The 18,818-nt window shown below is 49.4% G+C and overlaps 1 protein-coding gene across 3 annotated transcripts in view; it reads left to right on the top strand.

Moving 5' to 3' along the window:
- The window catches only part of LOC132231130 (vitamin D3 hydroxylase-associated protein-like), a 28,403-nt gene extending 13,679 nt beyond the window's left edge, over positions 1-14,724 (top strand). The window contains exons 2-16 of one of the 3 annotated variants that reach the window (XM_059689701.1): positions 2,945-3,058; positions 3,196-3,345; positions 3,684-3,817; positions 5,094-5,300; positions 5,961-6,001; positions 6,432-6,556; positions 7,469-7,594; positions 8,475-8,572; positions 8,865-8,964; positions 9,438-9,481; positions 10,226-10,265; positions 10,675-10,783; positions 12,344-12,489; positions 14,373-14,542; positions 14,650-14,724. In XM_059689701.1, coding sequence (XP_059545684.1) covers positions 2,945-3,058; positions 3,196-3,345; positions 3,684-3,817; positions 5,094-5,300; positions 5,961-6,001; positions 6,432-6,556; positions 7,469-7,594; positions 8,475-8,572; positions 8,865-8,964; positions 9,438-9,481; positions 10,226-10,265; positions 10,675-10,783; positions 12,344-12,489; positions 14,373-14,501 — 1,563 coding nt within the window. In that variant the 3' untranslated portion in view covers positions 14,502-14,542; positions 14,650-14,724. Of the gene's footprint in view, positions 1-2,944; positions 3,059-3,195; positions 3,346-3,683; positions 3,818-5,093; positions 5,301-5,960; positions 6,002-6,431; positions 6,557-7,468; positions 7,595-8,474; positions 8,573-8,864; positions 8,965-9,437; positions 9,482-10,225; positions 10,266-10,674; positions 10,784-12,343; positions 12,490-14,372 lie in introns of all 3 variants that reach the window. The other 2 variants (XM_059689702.1, XM_059689700.1) reach the window with 2 other exon arrangements.
- Positions 14,725-18,818: the final 4,094 nt, after the last annotated feature.

The raw sequence follows: 18,818 nt of genomic DNA, 5'->3' as shown, positions 1-18,818 counted from the left end.
ATAAGACTGTCTGTTGATTTCATAACAGAAACTCTGCAGGCCAGAAGATATTGGCAAGAAATATTCAAAGTGATAAAAAACAAGGATGTACACCAAGATTACTCTACCTAGCAAAGCTATCAGTTAGAATTGAAAGACAGATAAGGAACTTCCCAGACAAGAAAAAGCTAAAGGAGTTCATTATCACCAAATCAGTATTACACAAAATGTTAAAGGGTCTTCTTGAAGAATAAGAATAAGAATAGGAGGAAGAAGAAGGAGAAGGAGAAGGAGAAGGAATGAAAAAAGATAAGCAATAAAATGACAATAAATACATATCTATCAATTGAATCTAAAAAAAAGCAACAACAAAATAAAAGAACAAGCAGAACAGAAACAGACTCAATAGATACAGAGAATGTTTTGATGACTGCCAGTGGGGGTGGGTTTGGGGGATGGGTGGAAAAGGTGAAGGGATTAGTAAGTACAAATTGTTAGTTACAGAATAGTCAAGGTGGTGTAAAGTGCAGCATAGGGAATATAGTCAATAATATCCTATTAACTATGTATGGTATCAGATGGGTGCAAGATATATCGGGATGATTATTTAGTAAATTATGTAATGCCAACGAAAGAACTGTCCAAACCTGTAAGAATTTTTATGACTTTATTTGAGCCAAACTGATGACAATTGCTGGGAAGCAAAATCTCAATGGATTGAGAAAATGCTCCAGAGAATGACAGTTTTGCATCCTATTTTATACATTACAATCAAAAGAGGAGGCATAAGGAGGGTTTTATAAAATTCATTGGTGATAGATTAGGGAGGTGGGAGAAAGCAAAGTGGGAAAATCTACGACGGGATTGGATATAAAACGTTAAATGAAGAGACACATACTTCTTTCACATTGGTGGGTAGAGGACAGTTAATAATTAACATTTATAGCACATAGAGTGGTATATATTTTTTAAAATTTTTTATTAGTTAAGGTATTACAAATGTGTCCTCATCCCCCCTTTATTAACCCCCATCCTCCCCCCCACCCCACCCCACCCCACACACACATAGAGTGGTATTCGGGGAACAAGATAACAATGAGGGAACAAGATACCCTGACCTTGGGCTCTGGTGGGAGATTGTGCCTTGAGGAGTCTGGGAAAAAAAGGGTTACTCAGACATTGAAAAGGTACGTTATCTTAGATGCAAAAAAGACAATAGACAGGCTCATTTAAGGTAAAGATTGCCTTTTTGTCAAGGAATATACGGGCCTAGGACTTGACAACCCTCCACAGCTCGCTTTCAGTTAAGAAGTTTTAATTTCAGACCATAGAGCCAGTAGAGCAGCGGTTCTCAACCTGTGAGTCTCAAGCCCTTTGGTGGTCGAACGACCCTTTCACAGGGGTCACCTAAGACCATCCTGCATATCAGATATTTACATTACGATTCATAACAGTAGCAACATTAGAGTTATGAAGTAGCAATGAAAATAATTTTATGGTTGGGTCACAACATGAGGAACTGTATTTAAAGGGCCAGAAAGTTGAGAACCACTGCGAGGGTAATGGTGAAGATATAGATGACATGGGTTAAAGCCCAGGCTCCCTTACCTTGTGCAAGAGAGTAACCTCTGTGTGAGTCAGTTGTCTTCACTGGGGAAATGGAAATGATAAGAATGCCTGTCCAAGGGTTTTTGTGAGGACTTAATGAATTGGTGCAGGCAAAGTATTTGAAGATGAACGCATTGGTGTATCTGAAGATGAACACATGCTATATGCTGATTTTGAAAACCTTATAAACCACACTGATGAGAATGGTGTTGTAACTTTATTCTGAGGGCAGTTGGGACCTATGATCAGATTTAGGTTATATAAGATCTTAAAAGGATCACCCAGGTTGTAGTGAAGAGGTTGAGCTGGAGGGGAAGAGACTTGAGGCAGAGGATCCGATGAGGAGGCTGTTGAGAAAACTGAGAAACAGAGAAGGTTCTAGGCAGGAAGGAGGCTGTGGAGTCAGAGGTGTGAGATATGAAGGAGGCAAGAACACCTATTGGCAGTATGTATTGCTAAGGGAGTGGTCACTGGGGTCCTCCTGCCTCCGTGGGGGGATGACTCAGCAAGCGTGTGGAGCCAGGCTCTGCCACTTACTAGCTGTGTGTCCTTGGGCAAACAGTGCTCTCTCTCTCTGTCCCTCAGAGTCTCGACTGGGGCTGAGGACTAAGGGAAGACAACTTTGCCTTCCTGAGTGCCTGCTATGTTCTAGGGCCTTGTCATGGAGCCCTGAGGGGGTAGTGTCAGGCTTTCCATCATTCCCTGAAGGACCCAGCTCAGAGCAGGTGGGGGGCCTGTCTGTGGTCATCCTACATGACTGACCAATGATTGACTTCTAGTCCTTTCCTCTCTGAGGACACCTAGGCCATGGCAGGGGAAGGGGCCCACCCTGGGTTATCCAGTTGAGCCATAGTGTGGTCAAGGCTGGGTCCCAGCTTTCCTGCCAGTCATGCTAGACTCTTGTCCTTTCCCAAGGTCAGATCAGCAGGGATGGGAGGACTACATAAGAAGGAAATGTGGGATGCTGGATTGCTGCCCTGAAGGCAAATCACACAGAGCTAAACCTCATTTCCATGACCCCTGAGTCTCAAGATATGCACATAATGTCACTCCCACTCCAATTGTGCCCCTTCTGAATAGCAACACTAGGGGTCAGACTCTCCTCTGTGCCAAGCCCTGGGCTGGGCATTGGGGAGGCAGAGACAGAAGGGAATATCTGTTTCCTGTAAGTCTTTCATGCCAACCTGGAGACGGACCAATAAATGTTTTTAATGCTAAGGGTGAGCACAGGGATAGACATGTACTGAGCACATGTACATGTGTACACTGGAGTGTATGGGGTGTGATGTGGAGTGTGTGGCAGTGGGCCTGAAGGGATCAGTCTTTGATATCTGTCCTTCCCACCTCATTTCCACAGGAGCCAGGCCTGGACCCCAAGCCCATCCTGGAGTTGCCCCTGGTGGAGCTGGCTCAGAAGTTGCAGGCGGAAGAGCTGAGTCTGGAGAGTGTCCTCTGTAGCTACTTAGAGGAGGTGGCTTAGGGGTCAGGGTCAGGACTTAAACCTGCCTCTGGGCTGGAGTGGGGATGGAGGGAGGGGCTGTGGTGACTGAATGTCCTGTCCCTGGCCTCCCTGTGAGCCCTTACCTGGTTTCCCTCAATGTTGCTCAGGCGCTGAAGGTGCACCAGGAGGTGAACTGCCTGACAGATTTCCTGGAAGAATGTGAGGAACAACTGCAGGCATTGAAGAAGCTCAAGAAGAGTGAGAGAGGCCTTCTCTATGGGGTCCCCATGAGTCTCAAGGACCCCTATGACTGCATGGTGAGTCCTGGGGTGTATGTCCTCAGGTGTACATGTATGTGTGGGTGCACACATGCCACGGAGCCTGTGAATATCTGAGTGTGTGACATGGGCAGGTTACTTAGTCCAGGATGCACAGCTAGAAAGTGGCCAATGGAGACTGAACCCAGCAGCTGGGTTCAAACCGAAGCCCAAACTCTCAACCAGCATGTTCTTCTGCCACCTGTGAATCCACCTAAGGTGCTGCACTGTCTCAGAGGGTGTGAGAATGGATGTGGGTGGGGGTCGAATGGGGAAGAGTCGGTTCACTGTAACTACCCTGACCCCCAAGGACTGGAGTTAATGTCACTTTCCTGCAGGGCCATGACTCTACGTGTGGCCTGGCACAGTTCCTGGAGAAGCCAGCGGCCAAGGACGGAGTCCTTGTGAAAGTGCTGAAGGCCCAGGGGGCTATTCCCTTCGTTAAGACCAACATCCCCCAGACACTGCTCAGGTCTGTGAAGTGGCAGGCTGGGGCTGGGGCTGGGCTTGGGGCTGGGGCTGGGGCTGGGGCTGGGGCTGGGGCTGGGGTTGGGGCTGGGGCTGGGGCTGGGGCTGGGGCTGGGGCTGGGGCTGGGGTTGGGGTTGGGGCTGGGCTGGGGCTGGGGCTGGGGCTGGGGCTGGGGCTGGGGTTGGGGTTGGGGCTGGGCTGGGGTTGGGGCTGGGGCTGGGGCTGGGGCTGGGGCTGGGGTTGGGGCTGGGGCTGGGGCTGGGGCTGGGGCTGGGGTTGGGCTGGGGCTGGGGCTGGGGTTGGGGCTGGGGCTGGGGCTGGGGCTGGGGTTGGGGCTGGGGCTGGGGCTGGGGTTGGGGCTGGGGCTGGGGCTGGGGTTGGGGCTGGGGTTGGGGCTGGGGCTGGGGCTGGGGTTGGGGCTGGGGCTGGGGCTGGGGTTGGGGCTGGGGCTGGGGCTGGGGCTGGGGCTGGGGTTGGGGCTGGGGCCGGGCTGGGGCTGGGGCCGGGCTGGGGCTGGGGCTGGGGCTGGGCTGGGGTTGGGGCTGGGGCTGGGGTCAGGCCCAGGACTGAAACAGCACCTTGAAGTCCTGATTTAGAGCAGAGGGTGAGGTGGGAGTCAGTCATGCAGACCTCAAGGACGAAGTTCTTGGGCAAGTCTTTGTGCCCTCTGAGCCTCAGTTTTCTCCTCGTGTGTGGGCTCAATGGTCGCTAAAGGCTCCTGGGCTTGGAGGTTCTGAAAAGTTATGTCTCTTTCTCTCCCAGCTTCTGTCTCTAATTGGTCTTCTCATCTTGTATTCTCTCCTCCCCATTCATCCTTTAGTGTATCCAGTAAAAAAACAAAAAACAAAAAACAAAAAAACATTGGTTTTAGAGAGAGAGGGAGAGAGACATTGATGTGAGAGAGAAGCATAGATCAGCTGCCTCCTGCACACACCCAATCACACCCTGAGGGAGGATTGAACGTGCAACCTGGGTATGTGCCCTGACCAGGAATCAAACGTGCACCCTCTTGGTGCATGGGACTACACTCAGCCAACTGCGCCACACTGGCCGGGGCCAGCACGCCCATTGTTCTGACAGCAGAGCTGTGGGCTCCTTGCTCCTTGTTAGGAGGTGATTGGTGCTGCCATGGGTCTTTCCTGCAGCAGCGGCGTCTCACCTCAGCCCTGGGAGGAGCTCCTGAGTTGAAGCAGCCGGTGGTCAGCCTCTATGTGGGGAAGGGGCAACATTCCCCAGTTAAACCTTCACCTCCCAACTCCTTTTCTTCTGCATCCCTCAGCTTTGACTGCAGCAACCCCATCTATGGACAGACCCGGAATCCTTTGAACTTAAAGAAGACCCCTGGAGGGTCTTCGGGGGGTGAAGGAGCTCTGCTGAGTAAAGGGGGTTCCATCCTGGGCATGGGCACCGACACAGGTGGCAGCATCCGCATGCCATGCAGCTTTTGTGGTGTCTATGGCCTCCGGACCTCAAGAAGCCGCCTCAGGTACTCAGTGGTGGTGCTGGGGTGGGGTGGGAAGAGCAGGCTTAGCCCAGCCTAGAGGAATTAGGGGTCTGGGGAACAGAGCGGCTTGATCCACACATTAACTCTCATTCACTCAGCTTAGTACTAGGGGAAAGTGGTGAAGGTAGGAGGGCTTCAAATAACTCCTGCCTCAGCCACAGCATGTTTGTTACAGGTGGCAGTGGAATAGACCTTCCACTCATTCATTAACTCATTAGTTCATTCATTCAGTCATATATTTATCCATTTACCTACACTTTGAACTTTCAGAGGCAGGGCAAGGGAAGGGAAGGCTTCCTGCAGGAGGCAGCATTTGAGTTTGGTTTTGAAGGCTGGACATGCAGAGATGGTATGGAGTCCAGAAGGCTGTCCTGTAAGCAATTAACTGCCTGGAGCAATATGCGTTCATGGAAGCGCTAGAAGAGGAAGCTACGGTAGTTGATACTTTAGAGCCTTGAAGGGCAGTCAAAGAGATCAGACTTTATGTTAAGGGAAATAGTGAGTTATGAGAGGGTTGAAGCAGCTCTCATACCTGTGTGCTGAGCCCTGGGGGAGTACATTGGCTGGGTGCTCAAGCCTCTTGGCACCCAGGCCCTTCCCATCAAGTGCTGAGCTGGGCTCTTGGTGGGTGGGGATTTGCAGTTACACAGGAATTGCCTCTGCTGTGAAGGGCAAGAAATCAGGTAAGCTCCTGTCTGTGCCTATTCAAAAACAAACCGGCCAGCCTTTCTCCAAAGGACATTTCCCTCAGATCCGATCTCACACCGATCAGCCCCACTGGTGATAAAGGCATCTGGGAGAAGGGACTTCATGGCTCTGCCTGGCCTCCCCTAGCCCAGTGATTCTTGACCCACTGAGAAGTGCTTTCTGTTATCTTGCTTTAATCTTTCCTGTTGGTTTCTTGATGTTCTGTCCCAAATGAGATTCTCCCTCCAGGCACCAGAGCTGCTTTGGCAGGTTTATCAACTGCACCTGTCCTCGATCCCTGACCCAAAATGGCCCCCATGAACTCTTTCTTTAGCCCTGATCATGGCCCTGGGAACCACCCTCTGAGGCCAGGGAGTGGGGGGTCCCCAGAGCAGAAAGGATGCCTCCTTCCCCTCTGCTGTGCAGTGGCCACCGTGGCTGGCCCCATGGCCCGGGATGTGGACAGCCTGGTGTTGTGCCTGCGAGCCCTGCTGAGTGAAGACATGCACCAGCTGGACCCCACTGTGCCTTTCATGCCCTTCAGGGAGGAGGTAAGCCGGGTTGGGGAACAGACCTGGAGGGCTCCTTCCTCTCCCCTCCCCTCATTCCTCATTGACCTGTCTGCCAACCCCTCTGAAGATCTCATTTCCTAGCCCAGGGTGCAGCAAGAAAGATGCCCACAAGCTTAACTCCCTACACACATCCTGGTATGATCAACCTATGATCATTTCTGTCATCCATTCTTTGCCTCTGTTGATCTCTCCATCCTTATCCTGTTCTGGCACTTCTTTAGCTTAAAAATGCTCATGTCTATTAATCTACTAGTACTTATTTGCCCACCCATTCAACTCCAACTATTCATTCATCCACCTACTCCTCTATCCATTCAAATCTCTGCCTACCCACCCATTTACCTTCTCATACATCCACCCACTCATTCATTCATCAATTGATCTACCTATCTGTTTCATCCACCCAGTCACTCACATCCCCATCCATTTCTTCCTTTTTTTTTTTTTTTTTAATCCTCACCGGTGGATATTTTTCCATTGATTTTTGGAGAGAGCGGAAGAGAGAGGGAAAGACAGAGAGAAATATTGATGTGAGAGAAACACATTAATTGGTTGCCTCCTGCATGCGCCCAGGCCAGGGCCTGGACCTGGGAGGAGCCTGCAACTGAGGTATATGCCCTTGACTGGAATTGAACCTGGGACCCTTTGATATGCAGGCCAATGCTCTATCCATTGAGCCAAACTGGCTAGGGCCCCATCCAGTTTTTGTTATTCCAGGGGAGTCTCCAGAGGAGCTAAAGCCTGAAAAGTATATAGGAAAGCCTATATGTGGGTAAGGCCAGCTGTGGCCCAAGGCCCCAGTCTATAAGTCTGGCTCCTGGAGAGAGTGAGATCACCTTGTCCCCAGCCCAATCAACCATCAGAGCCCTACTCTTCTCCTTTTGCCCCCAGATATACTCCAACACCCGGCCCCTTCGAATTGGCTACTATGAATCAGATGGCTTCTCTCAACCATCTCCTAGCATGGCCAGGGCTGTGAGGCTCACCTGCAGACTGCTCCAGGATGCAGGACATGAGGTAGGCTTCCTTAGCCCTGGGGAAGGGGGGTGGAGTTTGGGGAGAAGGCTGGACTGGTGAGGATGCTGGACTGGACCATTCTTGGAGAGAAAGGAAATTATATCCAGCATGTGCTGGGGTGTAGGGGAGGCCGGGGAAGGTCAATAGGGAGGAAAAATAAAGGAGACATATGTACTGCGATCTGTAATACTTTAAACAATAAAATAAAATTTAAAAAAATAAGAAAGGAAATTATATCTAAGATTGGGCTGCTGAGATCATTGTGTTTTCCCTAAATTCCATGGAGAAGATGGGCTGAGAAAATATATGGAGGGGGAGGGGGCGCTCACCTGTGAGAAAGGCATCATGCTTCTGTGGCTTCTCCCTTCAGCGGTGGGGACTCAGGGATTCACTCTTAAAATTCCTTCAGCCTAAAATGGCCATAAAGACCTTCCTGTCTCCAAATCCCCCTCCCCCTCCCCCCTTGCCTCTCATGCCTCAGTGGCCTGTCCTGGCCCTGCCTCCCCTTTGAGAGCTGCTTGGCCACACACGTACTATGTGATCTGGGACCACTCTCTGAACACCCGAGCCTCAGTTTTCTACCACATGGGGCAGCTGTGCAGATTACTGGTCAGTGAGGTCACACGTGTAAAGCATTTGGTCTGAGGCTGGATCACAGTGGAGCAGGCAGGAAATAGGGCCTGGTGGAATTCCCATCACATCCCTATGAGGGAGTGGGCATGGCACCCACCCACAGGCCTCCCCTGCCCTGCTGAGGAGCTGAGGTAGAAGGAGATGAGGAGTGACGTGATTTTCTCTCCTTAGATCCTGAGGGATGCGGAGAGAAAACAGAACTGGGTGGGAAAAGCTCCAGGCCCTGACTCAGCCTCTGTGTCCACAGGTCATTCCCTTCTCCATCCCCCGGATAGAGTACGCCATACAAGAGCTCTACACAGGGGGTCTGTTTGCCGATGGAGGGGCCACCCTTCTCGAGAAGCTGTATGTTTGTTGGGTCTCAGACATGGAACATGGTGGAAATGGGGTGGGAGAGGGGACCTGTGGATCTGGATTGGTGGGATGCCAATGGCTAATTGTGTGGCCTTAAGTCATCTATTCAGGCCTCGTTTTCAGAATGTACATGTTCCAGGTTGGTGGTGGTGGAAACAGAAGTGTTTCTTTGGGTCTGACGTCCCTCTGTGGCTTATCTATGGAGGGGGAGTTGGGTGGGTGTGGGAGTCGGTCCATGACTGAAAAGCTGTAACTGAGCAGCCATGTGCCTGTGGTTCCTCAGTGAGGGAGACATTGTGGACCCCTCCATGAAGGCATCAGTCACCCAGATCCGCCTGCCAGACCTGCTGAAGTGCATCTTGGCCAGGATCCTGAAGTACATAGTGAGTGTGGGCTAGGATGGGGCGGGATTCAGAGGGGCTGAGGCCCAGAGAGGAAGAAGCTCAGAAGGGGGGAAGGTTCACTCAAGGAGTGGGGTAGAGTCAGAGAGGAGCCTGAGATCCAGAGAATGTTGGTGGCTCAGAGCTGGATGCAAGAGCAAGAGGAGCTAAAAGAGGGGAATAGAGGCCAGAACAGAGGAGTGTTCTCAGGGCGGGGAGGAAGCTCAGAGAGGCTCTGATAGGGGAAGGGCATCTTAGAGAGAGGAAGGGGTTTCACAGAAAGGGAAAGGGATTTAGAGAGGGGCGAGGGCCTGAAGGGGGCTCAGGGCTGTGTGAGGTGGTAGTGGCTTATGAAGGATTGAGGGCTCCATGTCAGTGTACCAAGCAGAATTGCTCTTCCTGGACCCCCACCCAGGGCAGGTTGGCACTGGCCTGTGGTTTCTGAAGTTGGTGGCCCCCTCTCTCCTTACCTCTAGGAGCCCCGAACTGCCCAGACTTTGGAAATGATTCGTGGAGTGAAGTGAGTAGTTGAGTCTCTTCAGGTTCAGATCACCAGGGTTTTGCATGGGGTGGTGATAAGTGAGTGAGGGGCATGTGGTTAGAGTTGGTGTTCACTGGGGACAAAGGCAATTTAGACTTTGGGATCTAATTAGGGTTTTAGAGTCATGCCTGACACTGGGTTAAATTTAGACCTTTGAGTGGGTTTGGGATTGGGGTTTGATTTGGAGGTAAGCTCTGAGTTTAGGCTAGAATTGGGTTAGGTTGTGGTCAAGGTTGGGTCTGAATTGAGGTTAGATTTGGGCGGGGTTGAAGTTGGTTTGAGTTGGAATTGGGGTTAAGGTTGTAACTGGGGTGGGGATGTGGGTTGAAGAGAATTCTGATTTGGGCTTGGGTGTGCTGTTGGGCTTGGCCTGGTGGGGCTTGGAGTTGAGTTGCTGGTTGGAATTGGGGTGGAGTAACCTGAGGGCTGACCTGGAGCCTCACAGGTGAAGAAAGGAACTATAGTTTTGGGGGGCACTTGTGAGTCCTTGTGGCTGGTGGTGGTAGTGGGGTATTGACCAGAGGATGTGTCCTCTTGGGAACAATGGACAGGCAAGGTGTCTTGGCGAGGGGAAGAGACACAGGGTTATTCCCAGCCCATCAGCTGATGTGCAGCCTGCACTGAGGCCAGGCCCTGCTACTTGGGCATCATGCCCCATTTGTATAAGAGAAGATCCTCCCAATCTGCCCATTGGACTTCCCAGTGTCTTCCTCATTCCTCCAGGACACCCAAGAAACTGTGGGAGCAGCACACAGCAGTGGAGGTGATGTGTGCCTGGCAAGACCGCAAGGGACTGCTGGATCAGGGGCAGCAGAAGCCTGGTGTTGACACGAGTGGCCAGACAGGGGGCAGAGCTCTGTCCTGGCCTGCAGGGGAGGCCTGGCTGGACCTGGATGGGAAGGCTTAGTGACCTATGAGGTTAATCTAGTCCATCTCTCTGGGGCCTGAATGATATGTTGTCCACAAATCACTGTAGTCTGAGACTCCTCTTCCCATCCTTTTACCTTAGTCCCTGGTAAGACCCTGACCATTCCCAGATATCTCAGTCTTCATCTCATAGCTTTGGTATTCTTCCTGGTGCTTAAGCCAACTCAGCCTGGCAGCACCTGACCTTGTCCTGCAAACAGTGACCTCTGCTGATCTTATCCCTCCTACCCCTGTTGTTGCTGCAGGAATATCAGCAAGAGTTCATAGCCAAGTGGAGGTCCTTGGACCTGGATGTGCTGCTGTCACCAGCTCTGGACCCTGCCTTCTATATAGGCTATCCTGCCAAAGCAGCAGGTGAGAGGACACTGGGTCCTGGTGGGGTTAGACAGGGAGTCCAGGACTTCTGAGTCCTGCCACAGCCTATGTGACCTTGACCTTCGTTTTCATTCACCTAAAAACCTTTTTTCTCTTAAATTGAGATAAAATTCAGGTAGCATAAATTCACCATTTTAAAGTGTGTGATTTAATGGTTTTTCTATAATCAGAATATTATGCAACCACCACCACTATCTTATTCCAGAACATTTCCATCACCTTAAAAAAAAATATCGTACCTGTTAGCAGACACTCTCAATTTCCATTTGCTTTAAAAATGAACTTTAAAAAGTGAATTTCCATTCGCTTTAAAAATGAAAAAAGCACAGATGCTCCTCAACTTAAGATGGGGTTATGTATCAATAAATCTATTGTAAGTTGAAAATATCTAAGTCGAAAATACATTTAACCCGGTGAACATCAGCTTAGTTTAGCTGGTTTCTACTGAATATGTATAAATAAAGTTAAAAAAAAAGTAATCAAACCATCATAAGTTGGGGACCATCTGTATAACCTACATGCAATAAAATTCACAGAGTGCAATTTAATGAATTTTGACAAAGGTATATAGTGGTATCACCACCACCATAATAAAAATATAGAATAGTTCCATCACTGATCAAATTTCTCTCATGTCCCTTTGCAATTTTTCCCTAACCTTACCCCCACCCCCAAACACTTAATTTGCTTTCTCTCACTATAGATGTGCCTTTTCTAGGATTTCATATAAACAGTATCAAAATATGAGGCTTTTGTGTCTGGCTTCTTTCACTGAGCATGTGCATTCACTCTTAGCATGCTTTGTGCTGCCCCATTTCTAGAGGTGTCTGTAGCCCAACCCACCTGAAATGCAGGCCTCAGCATAGGAGGGGAGTGTCTGAGGCATCACTGGGTCTCGTGCCTAGAACAGGTGCAGTGTCAGAGGTGATGTCAAGGCAGAATGAAAACCCACCTCAAGCCTGGAGTCCTCTCCCCTGGGTCCCCCACAGTGGCTGCCCAAAGGCACGCCCACACCGTGCTCTGCTCTCTGCTGTCCTCTGTAGGCATCATGACCACTTCTGTGAGGCTCCGTCCCTGCACACAAGTGGCTGTGGCCATAGAGAAGTCTTTTCAACTCAGGTTTGCACTGCACGCGCCAGCCATCTTGAAGCCTAGTGTATTGGAGGGCATGGGCGGAATCTCGGCCACTCACCAGCTGTGCAGCCTGTGAAAAGCCATCTCACCCATCAGGCTCCTGGGTTTCTTCATTTGCACTCAGGGAATAGTAATCCCCATTCCTCAGGGGTGGAGAGGATTCAGAGAATCAGCAATGCAGAGGTGCCCGGCACTGAGTCAGGCTTGGACAATGCCATTCTCCTTCCCCACGCCCTGCTGGAAGAGCTGGGAGTGTTTGTCAGGTGATTCCTGGGGCGATTTCAAGCCTACAGGGATGCAGTTCCCAGAAGGACCCGAGGGGGAGTGCTTACTCAAGTCACATTCTTCCCCACCTGAGTCTTTGGGAGTTGGTGATTTGCTGGGCTAACCTGGGTCTTCCTATAGCCAGCAGCTCTTACCACAGCCTGTACAATATGTTGGACTTCCCTGCTGGCGTGGTGCCCGTCACCACTGTGACACTACAGGACGAGGAGGAACTGGCCTTCTACAAGGGATACTACGGAGATAGTAATGACAGAAACTTCAAGGAGGTCAGTGCCCTTCTCCTTACCTCTCCCCCAGGAGCACAGACCAGTACTGAGTCTTGCCTCCATCCCTGTGGATGGGTGAGGGCAGGGTGGGATGGGTCTGGGCATTCCCAGGGTTTAGCCTTTATCACTTCTGCTAAAGTGATAACGTGTCACCCCATCCCCGAGGACACACCATTTAATGTCCAGGTCATCCTCTGTCCTTGTCAGGGGAGAATATTTTACAAAAACAGTGGTCTGCTCGACACCTCTGTAAGGAAAGTCCAATCCAGAGGCAGGAAGGGTGGATCAGGGCAAAGGCCCCGGGGTAAGAGCTTACTGTGAAACAACTGGGTACCGCCCTTCTCTGGGCCTCGGTTTCTTTGTCAGAAAAAAACAGGAATAAAAAAGTCTACTTTGCAGAATTATGTTAAAGGTTAAATCAAAAAAGACTGAAGCAATTGGTATAGGGTCTTATATGTAGGAAGTGTTCAATAAATGCTACTATTATTAATTCAGAGGTGACTTACCCAAAGGAAATGTTTCTATGGGCCTATTCAATGCAGGATCTAAAATAACAACCCTGACTTGGGTGAAAGAGAGAAAGAGAGAGAGAGAGAGAGAGAGAGAGGGAGAGAGAGAGAGAGAGAGAGAGAGAGAGCGAGAGAGAGAGAGAGAGAGACTTAATTTGAAAAGTATGCATGTGTCTGAGTAAGACATTAAGTAACTTATTTTTCTGGAAATTGTTTTATTTTATTTTTTACTTACTGATTTTAGAAAGAGAGAGGAAGGGGAGAAAGAAACATGGATATGTTGTTCCATTCGTGCATTCATTGGTTGATTCCTGAATGTGCCCTGACCCAGGATTGAACTCGCAACCTTGGTATATTGGGATGACACTCTAATCAACAGACCTACCAGGCCAGGGCTGGAAATTGATTTTAGTGGTAGAATTACCCAGTGGAACTGCTGAGAAAATAATAATAATGACACTATCTAGTGTGTCTTGAGCTCTTCCTCTGTTCCAGGAGCTGTTTAAAAGTGATATATAGAGTGCAGCCATAGTGGCTCAGTTGATTGAGCATCGTCCTGTGCACCAAAAGGTGGCCAGTTTGATTCCTGGTCAGGGCACATACCTGGGTTGCAGTACAGGAGGCAAGTGAGGCAACCGATTGATGTTTCTCTCTTACATGGATGTTTCTCTCTCTTCCTTCTCCCTGCCCCCCTCTCTCTTTCTCTCTAAAATCAATAATATATCCTCAGGTGAAGATTAAAAAACAAAGACAGGCATTCACAACAGATGGCTATTGTTGTGTTGGCTCTTGTTATTTTCCTATTTGACAATCTAAGTAAGAGAGAAGAGGTCAGTGCCCCTGACTCAATAATCAGGTATTACACGCTTTAAAAATTCTTGCTGCACACTAGTGTGATGGGAAATTGCTGTCATAAAGCAGTGGAAACATGTTTGAATTCCTACAATTATGTTTGGATTTCATGGCAGGCGCTCAGGCCCAGCCCCCATGTTCCCGGGCTTGTGTTTGGAGCCAAGGCACCTCTTTCCCTGCAGAAGCGTAACTAGGTTCTGGATCAGGGACTTGCACATTCTTCTTTCCTGTGCGAAGAACATTGGCTGGATACTTGGTTTTATATTTCATTGTTATAGTCAGCTCTTTGCACAAGGAACAAGTTTTACCCTGGAGAACGGTAGACAAAGTCAGAACAATTTTTCCAGGTTTTACTGAGAGCCGAGGAAGCCTGGAACTCTGAGATCCAGGAAATCTCTATCTTAATCTGGACTGGAGATGAGATATTTGGATTAATGCATACCTACGGGAGGTGAGGAGGGGTGGGCAAGGGGCTTGTGGGCAGGAAGCAGGCTCTGATTTACAGACACTCTCTCTGAGCAGGCGGTGGAAGGATCCGTGGGGCTCCCAGTGGCTGTGCAGTGCATCGCTTTGCCATGGGAAGAGGAACTCTGTCTTCGGTTCATGAAGGAGGTGGAAACCTTGACCAAGAACCAGAGAGAACCCAGATGACAAGCCATTTCTTTTGGAGATCTTCCTACATCCTTATCCAAGTCTGTTCCCAATGCCGCTTCCTTCTCATGAGTACCATATCCACCTCCTATCTCCTCCGGGAAGCCCACCATATTCCTTTTCTTTGCAGTTTTTTCTGTCCTTGTAGGTGCTTCATCGGTGGACTCCAAGCCACTCAAGATGGGGATCAGGGTGAAGGGCTCAATAAACATTCCTTCCTGGCCAGCCTTGTGATTTCTGATCTAGGCGGACTATAGCCTCCTGACGGCCTCCTGCCTCCAGTTGTCCTCCTCCAGCTCAGTCCCCCAATGCTATCCCAGATTGGAGCAGAGGGGCACGAGCCCCAAACTGAGAGGCTGCAGGCGTGGGTTCAAGTCTTGGCTCTGCCACTGGCTTGCTATGCAGTGCTGGGCAAATTCCTTCCCCTCTCTGGGTCTGTTTTCTCACCTACAAATTGAGGGAGGTAGATTTGATCACTTAATTATTCTGTGAGCTGTGATTCCTAGGTATTTCCCTGACAAGCAAGTGCCACGGCCCCCACTGGGGTCTAGAGAAAGTTTCAGAGAGCAAGACCAAGGAAGGGAAGCCTAGTCAGAGCACACCCTGGGTTGGGACCCAGGCCTCAGCTCACAGTCTGGTGCTTTGCCCACAAAGTGCTCATTTCTTGGTGTGACACACAGCACCTCCCGAGGTCCTCCATGTCCTCTGCCTTGGCGCTGCTGGAGCACAGCCTCGCTCATTTCCGCAAACGGGAGCCCTCTTGGCAGCACGATGTGCTTCTGCCTCTGTTCAGACTTTCCTTGTAACCTGCACATCATCACTGTCCTTTCTGTCCTGGAGGAATTGGCATTTGTCCTTTGTCAAATGCCAATTCCTCCAGGAAGCCTTCTTTGATCCCGCCAACTCCCTCATGACCTTCCCTTCATCTGATCTCTTGCGATCCTCCTGAATCAAAACTTACCCTTCCTCCTGGCAGGTAGCTCAGTTGATTAGAGCATTGTCCCAACACATCGAAAGCTACCCTTCCCACTCCTTTCATCACTGGGTCTTATCGGTGTGGGGACAGTGGCGGCAATGAGGCAGAAGCACTACCTTGTGTCTGCAGCGTGGAAACTGCAAGATAGCTGCCTGGACCAGGCCTGTTACCGCCGTTGGGCCCATAATTTGTCACACAATGCAAAAATCACTTTTGAAGAAACATGCCCATTCTATTTCGAGTTGCTTGTTCCAGACGGACTATGAAAATGCACTGAGTGGCCAGATTATTATGACCACCCCATCAGTACTTCATTGACACTTCCAAAAATACTGAATATTCAAAACTTCCTAAGCAAATACTCTCAAGGTTTTATTATTATTATTATTTGCATAACTAATTCACTTCATTGTACTGATGGGGTGGTCATAATAATCTGGCCAGTCATAATAATCTGGCTACTCAGTGTAAGAAGTTTTTAATGGAATTTCTGAAGTGAAAGTTAGTCAGAAAAACAGATTTTAGAAAACTTTTATTTATTCTCTAAGTACATGAAAACTAGCATCTGAAAGCATTCTTCAGTATTTATGGAGAAAAGACCTCTTTAGAATGAATAACTGAAACCTGCCTACCTCACAGGGTGGATCTGCAAATAAAAAATATATGAAAGTACAGAGAATCTACACTAATAAAAGAGAAACATGCAAATTGGTCACCACTCCACTATGCCCACCATCCAATCAGGATGAGTATGCAAATTAAGCCAACAAAGATGGTGGGTTAATTTGCATATACAGGCACAAGGCGAAGACTGAAGGCTCCAGCCCAAGTGAAGACTGAAGACTGATGACGACTGAAAACTGAAGAGGCTTGGCTTCTCCACTGCGGCCAGAGCGAAGGCCTGGGTCCCGGGTGCCAGAGAAAAACCGGTGCCAGCAGCCGGGGGAAGGAAGGCCTATTGAACGAATCTCTTCGTGCAACAGGCCTCTAGTATATTATAGAAACCATATACCTAAAACCTATATGATTTTATTAACCAATGTCACCCCAATAAATTAAAATATATATGAAAGGTTCTTGTAAGTAGTCAAGATATACACTGAGTGGCCAGACTATTATGACTGGCCAGATTATTATGACCATCCCATCAGTACTTCATTGGGCCACCTTTTGCCTTCAATACTGAGGCGATTCTTCTTGGCATTGACTCCACAAGATGTTGAAAGGTGATGCGAGGAATCTGACACCATGCCTGATGAATAGCACTGTCCAGTTCTGTGAGATATGATGGTTGTGGAACCAGCTGCCTGATGGCTCTTTTAACTTTGTCCCACAAATGCTCAATTGGATTGAGATCTGGTGATTGTGGGGGCCACCTAAGCAAGGTAAAGTCTCCCTCATGTTCTTGAAAGCACTCCTGCACAATATGAGCACTGTGGCATGGTGCATTGTCTTGTTGGAAGAAGCCATCTCCATTGGTGTACGCCATCAACATGATAGGATGAACTTGATCAGCAATGATATTTAGGTATGTTGTGCTATTCATATGTTTATAATGGTCTGTCCCTCTAGCAACTTCAGCACGAAATTATAGCTAATTTGCCTACAAACATCAGGTGGTCATAATAATCTGGCCACTCAGTATATATGGACAAAATGAAAACACACACACATACACAACTTCCCCTTCCCCTATCCCACTCCTCTTAGTAGTCCCACTTCCAGTCAACTAGGAAAATCAGTGAACTCATCACCCCTTGTGCTTAACAGCATAAACCTTCTGGAGATAATATCTCAGTGCAAAGGGATTGAGTCCATCCATCCATCCATCCATTCATCCATCCATCCGTCCATCCATCCATCCTACGTTTGTTGAAGACCTCCTCTGAACACAAATGGTGGAATTTCAGGCAGAAAAAGGCCCGAGTTTAATGAACTGAGTTGAAGACCCCAGGAGTCACACTAGAAGGGCAGCCCTGATTCCACTTAAAATAGAAGAAACCATCTGGGGTGTCCAGGTGCAGGGTGGACTGAGCTACTGCTGCTGTCACCATGGCCTCCATCCCTCTCCAGGCTTTACCACAGAGTCTGAGACCTCTGCTGGAGGAGCCTCGGGGCTTACCCTCACTAAGTGAGCAGGGCTCCTGCTCTGTTCTTCCTCCTCTTTAGAAGGAGGTCTAAAAGGTTCAGAGATGGTGGGGTAGCGGGGAGCTGGGCAGAGAGGTTTTATTTATTTTTTTAACTCAAGTGCCTCCTGCCTCCTTTCCCTGTGGCTTACTGGCTCTAACAGTCTGGGCACCAGGGGGCAGCATTGAGCTTCATACAGCCCAGACATTACTGCACTGTAGCCTTTTAATCAGATCCAGTGTTACCCAGGACTTTTTCAGTCAGATCCTTGTCCAAACTCCATTGTGAAGATGGGGACACTAGAGGGTGAAAAAATAAACATAGGGGGACACAGAAATAAGCCAGGTCCTTTGACTTAGTAAAATATTTGCGTATTTTAGGAGATAGGGAGTGGAATTCTATTTTTGGCTGAAATTAGCCTGGAGAAAATACCAGATACCAGGCTAAGGGACTGAGTAACCCCATCGTGGAGGCAGAATTCTCTCCAGGCTGGGATTTGTCTGATTTCTCTTGAGCTGACATTTGGGGTCCACACCTGCCTTCCTCCCCAACTCCAGCTTCCACACTGACCTCTAACCTCTTACTACCTCCCAGCATCACCTCTACCTGGTCTGTGTGACTGTAGGCAGGGCATTGGCATCCTCTAAGTCTCTTGCGTAGGGGCCTCTCTGAGGCCCTTGTGTGGGTGCACATGGGGCCTCCAGGGACATGATATCCCCTGCGACCCCCCTTCTCCCTCTAGTACTTCCACCTGGGAGGGCTTGGTCTGGGTGCTCCTATACCCAGGCTCGGCCTTCTCTGCGGCCCTAGGCAAATCTCCCAGCTTCTCTAAGCCTCAGTTTCTTCTGTAAAATGGAAATAATGATGGCATCTGTCACAGCCTCAGGATGAGACAGATCCACAGAAGGTGCAGGCCAAGCGGAAGATGACCTGGGAGTTGCTGTGGAGTGAGAAGCGGGCATGGTCCTGGTGTCTGTCCAGCATTCACTGGAAGAGCCAGGTCCTCCTGGGAAAGCCTGCCTGAGGGCAACAGAGGTCTTCAGCTCAGGAACAGGAAGATCCTCAGGGCCAGGTGGTCCTACCAAGGCTGAGGCGAGGCCCCGGTGGGAAGGGGTACCTTGGGTTCTAGTCTCCTTTCTGCGCTGTGGCATATGGGTAAGGCCTTTCCCCTTTCTAGGCCCAGTTTCCCCGTTGGCTGCAGGGGGAAGGACTGT

Source organism: Myotis daubentonii, chromosome 3, assembly GCF_963259705.1.
Source record: "Myotis daubentonii chromosome 3, mMyoDau2.1, whole genome shotgun sequence".
NCBI classification, from domain to species: domain Eukaryota; kingdom Metazoa; phylum Chordata; class Mammalia; order Chiroptera; family Vespertilionidae; genus Myotis; species Myotis daubentonii.
This window is presented reverse-complemented; position numbering and strand designations above follow the sequence as displayed.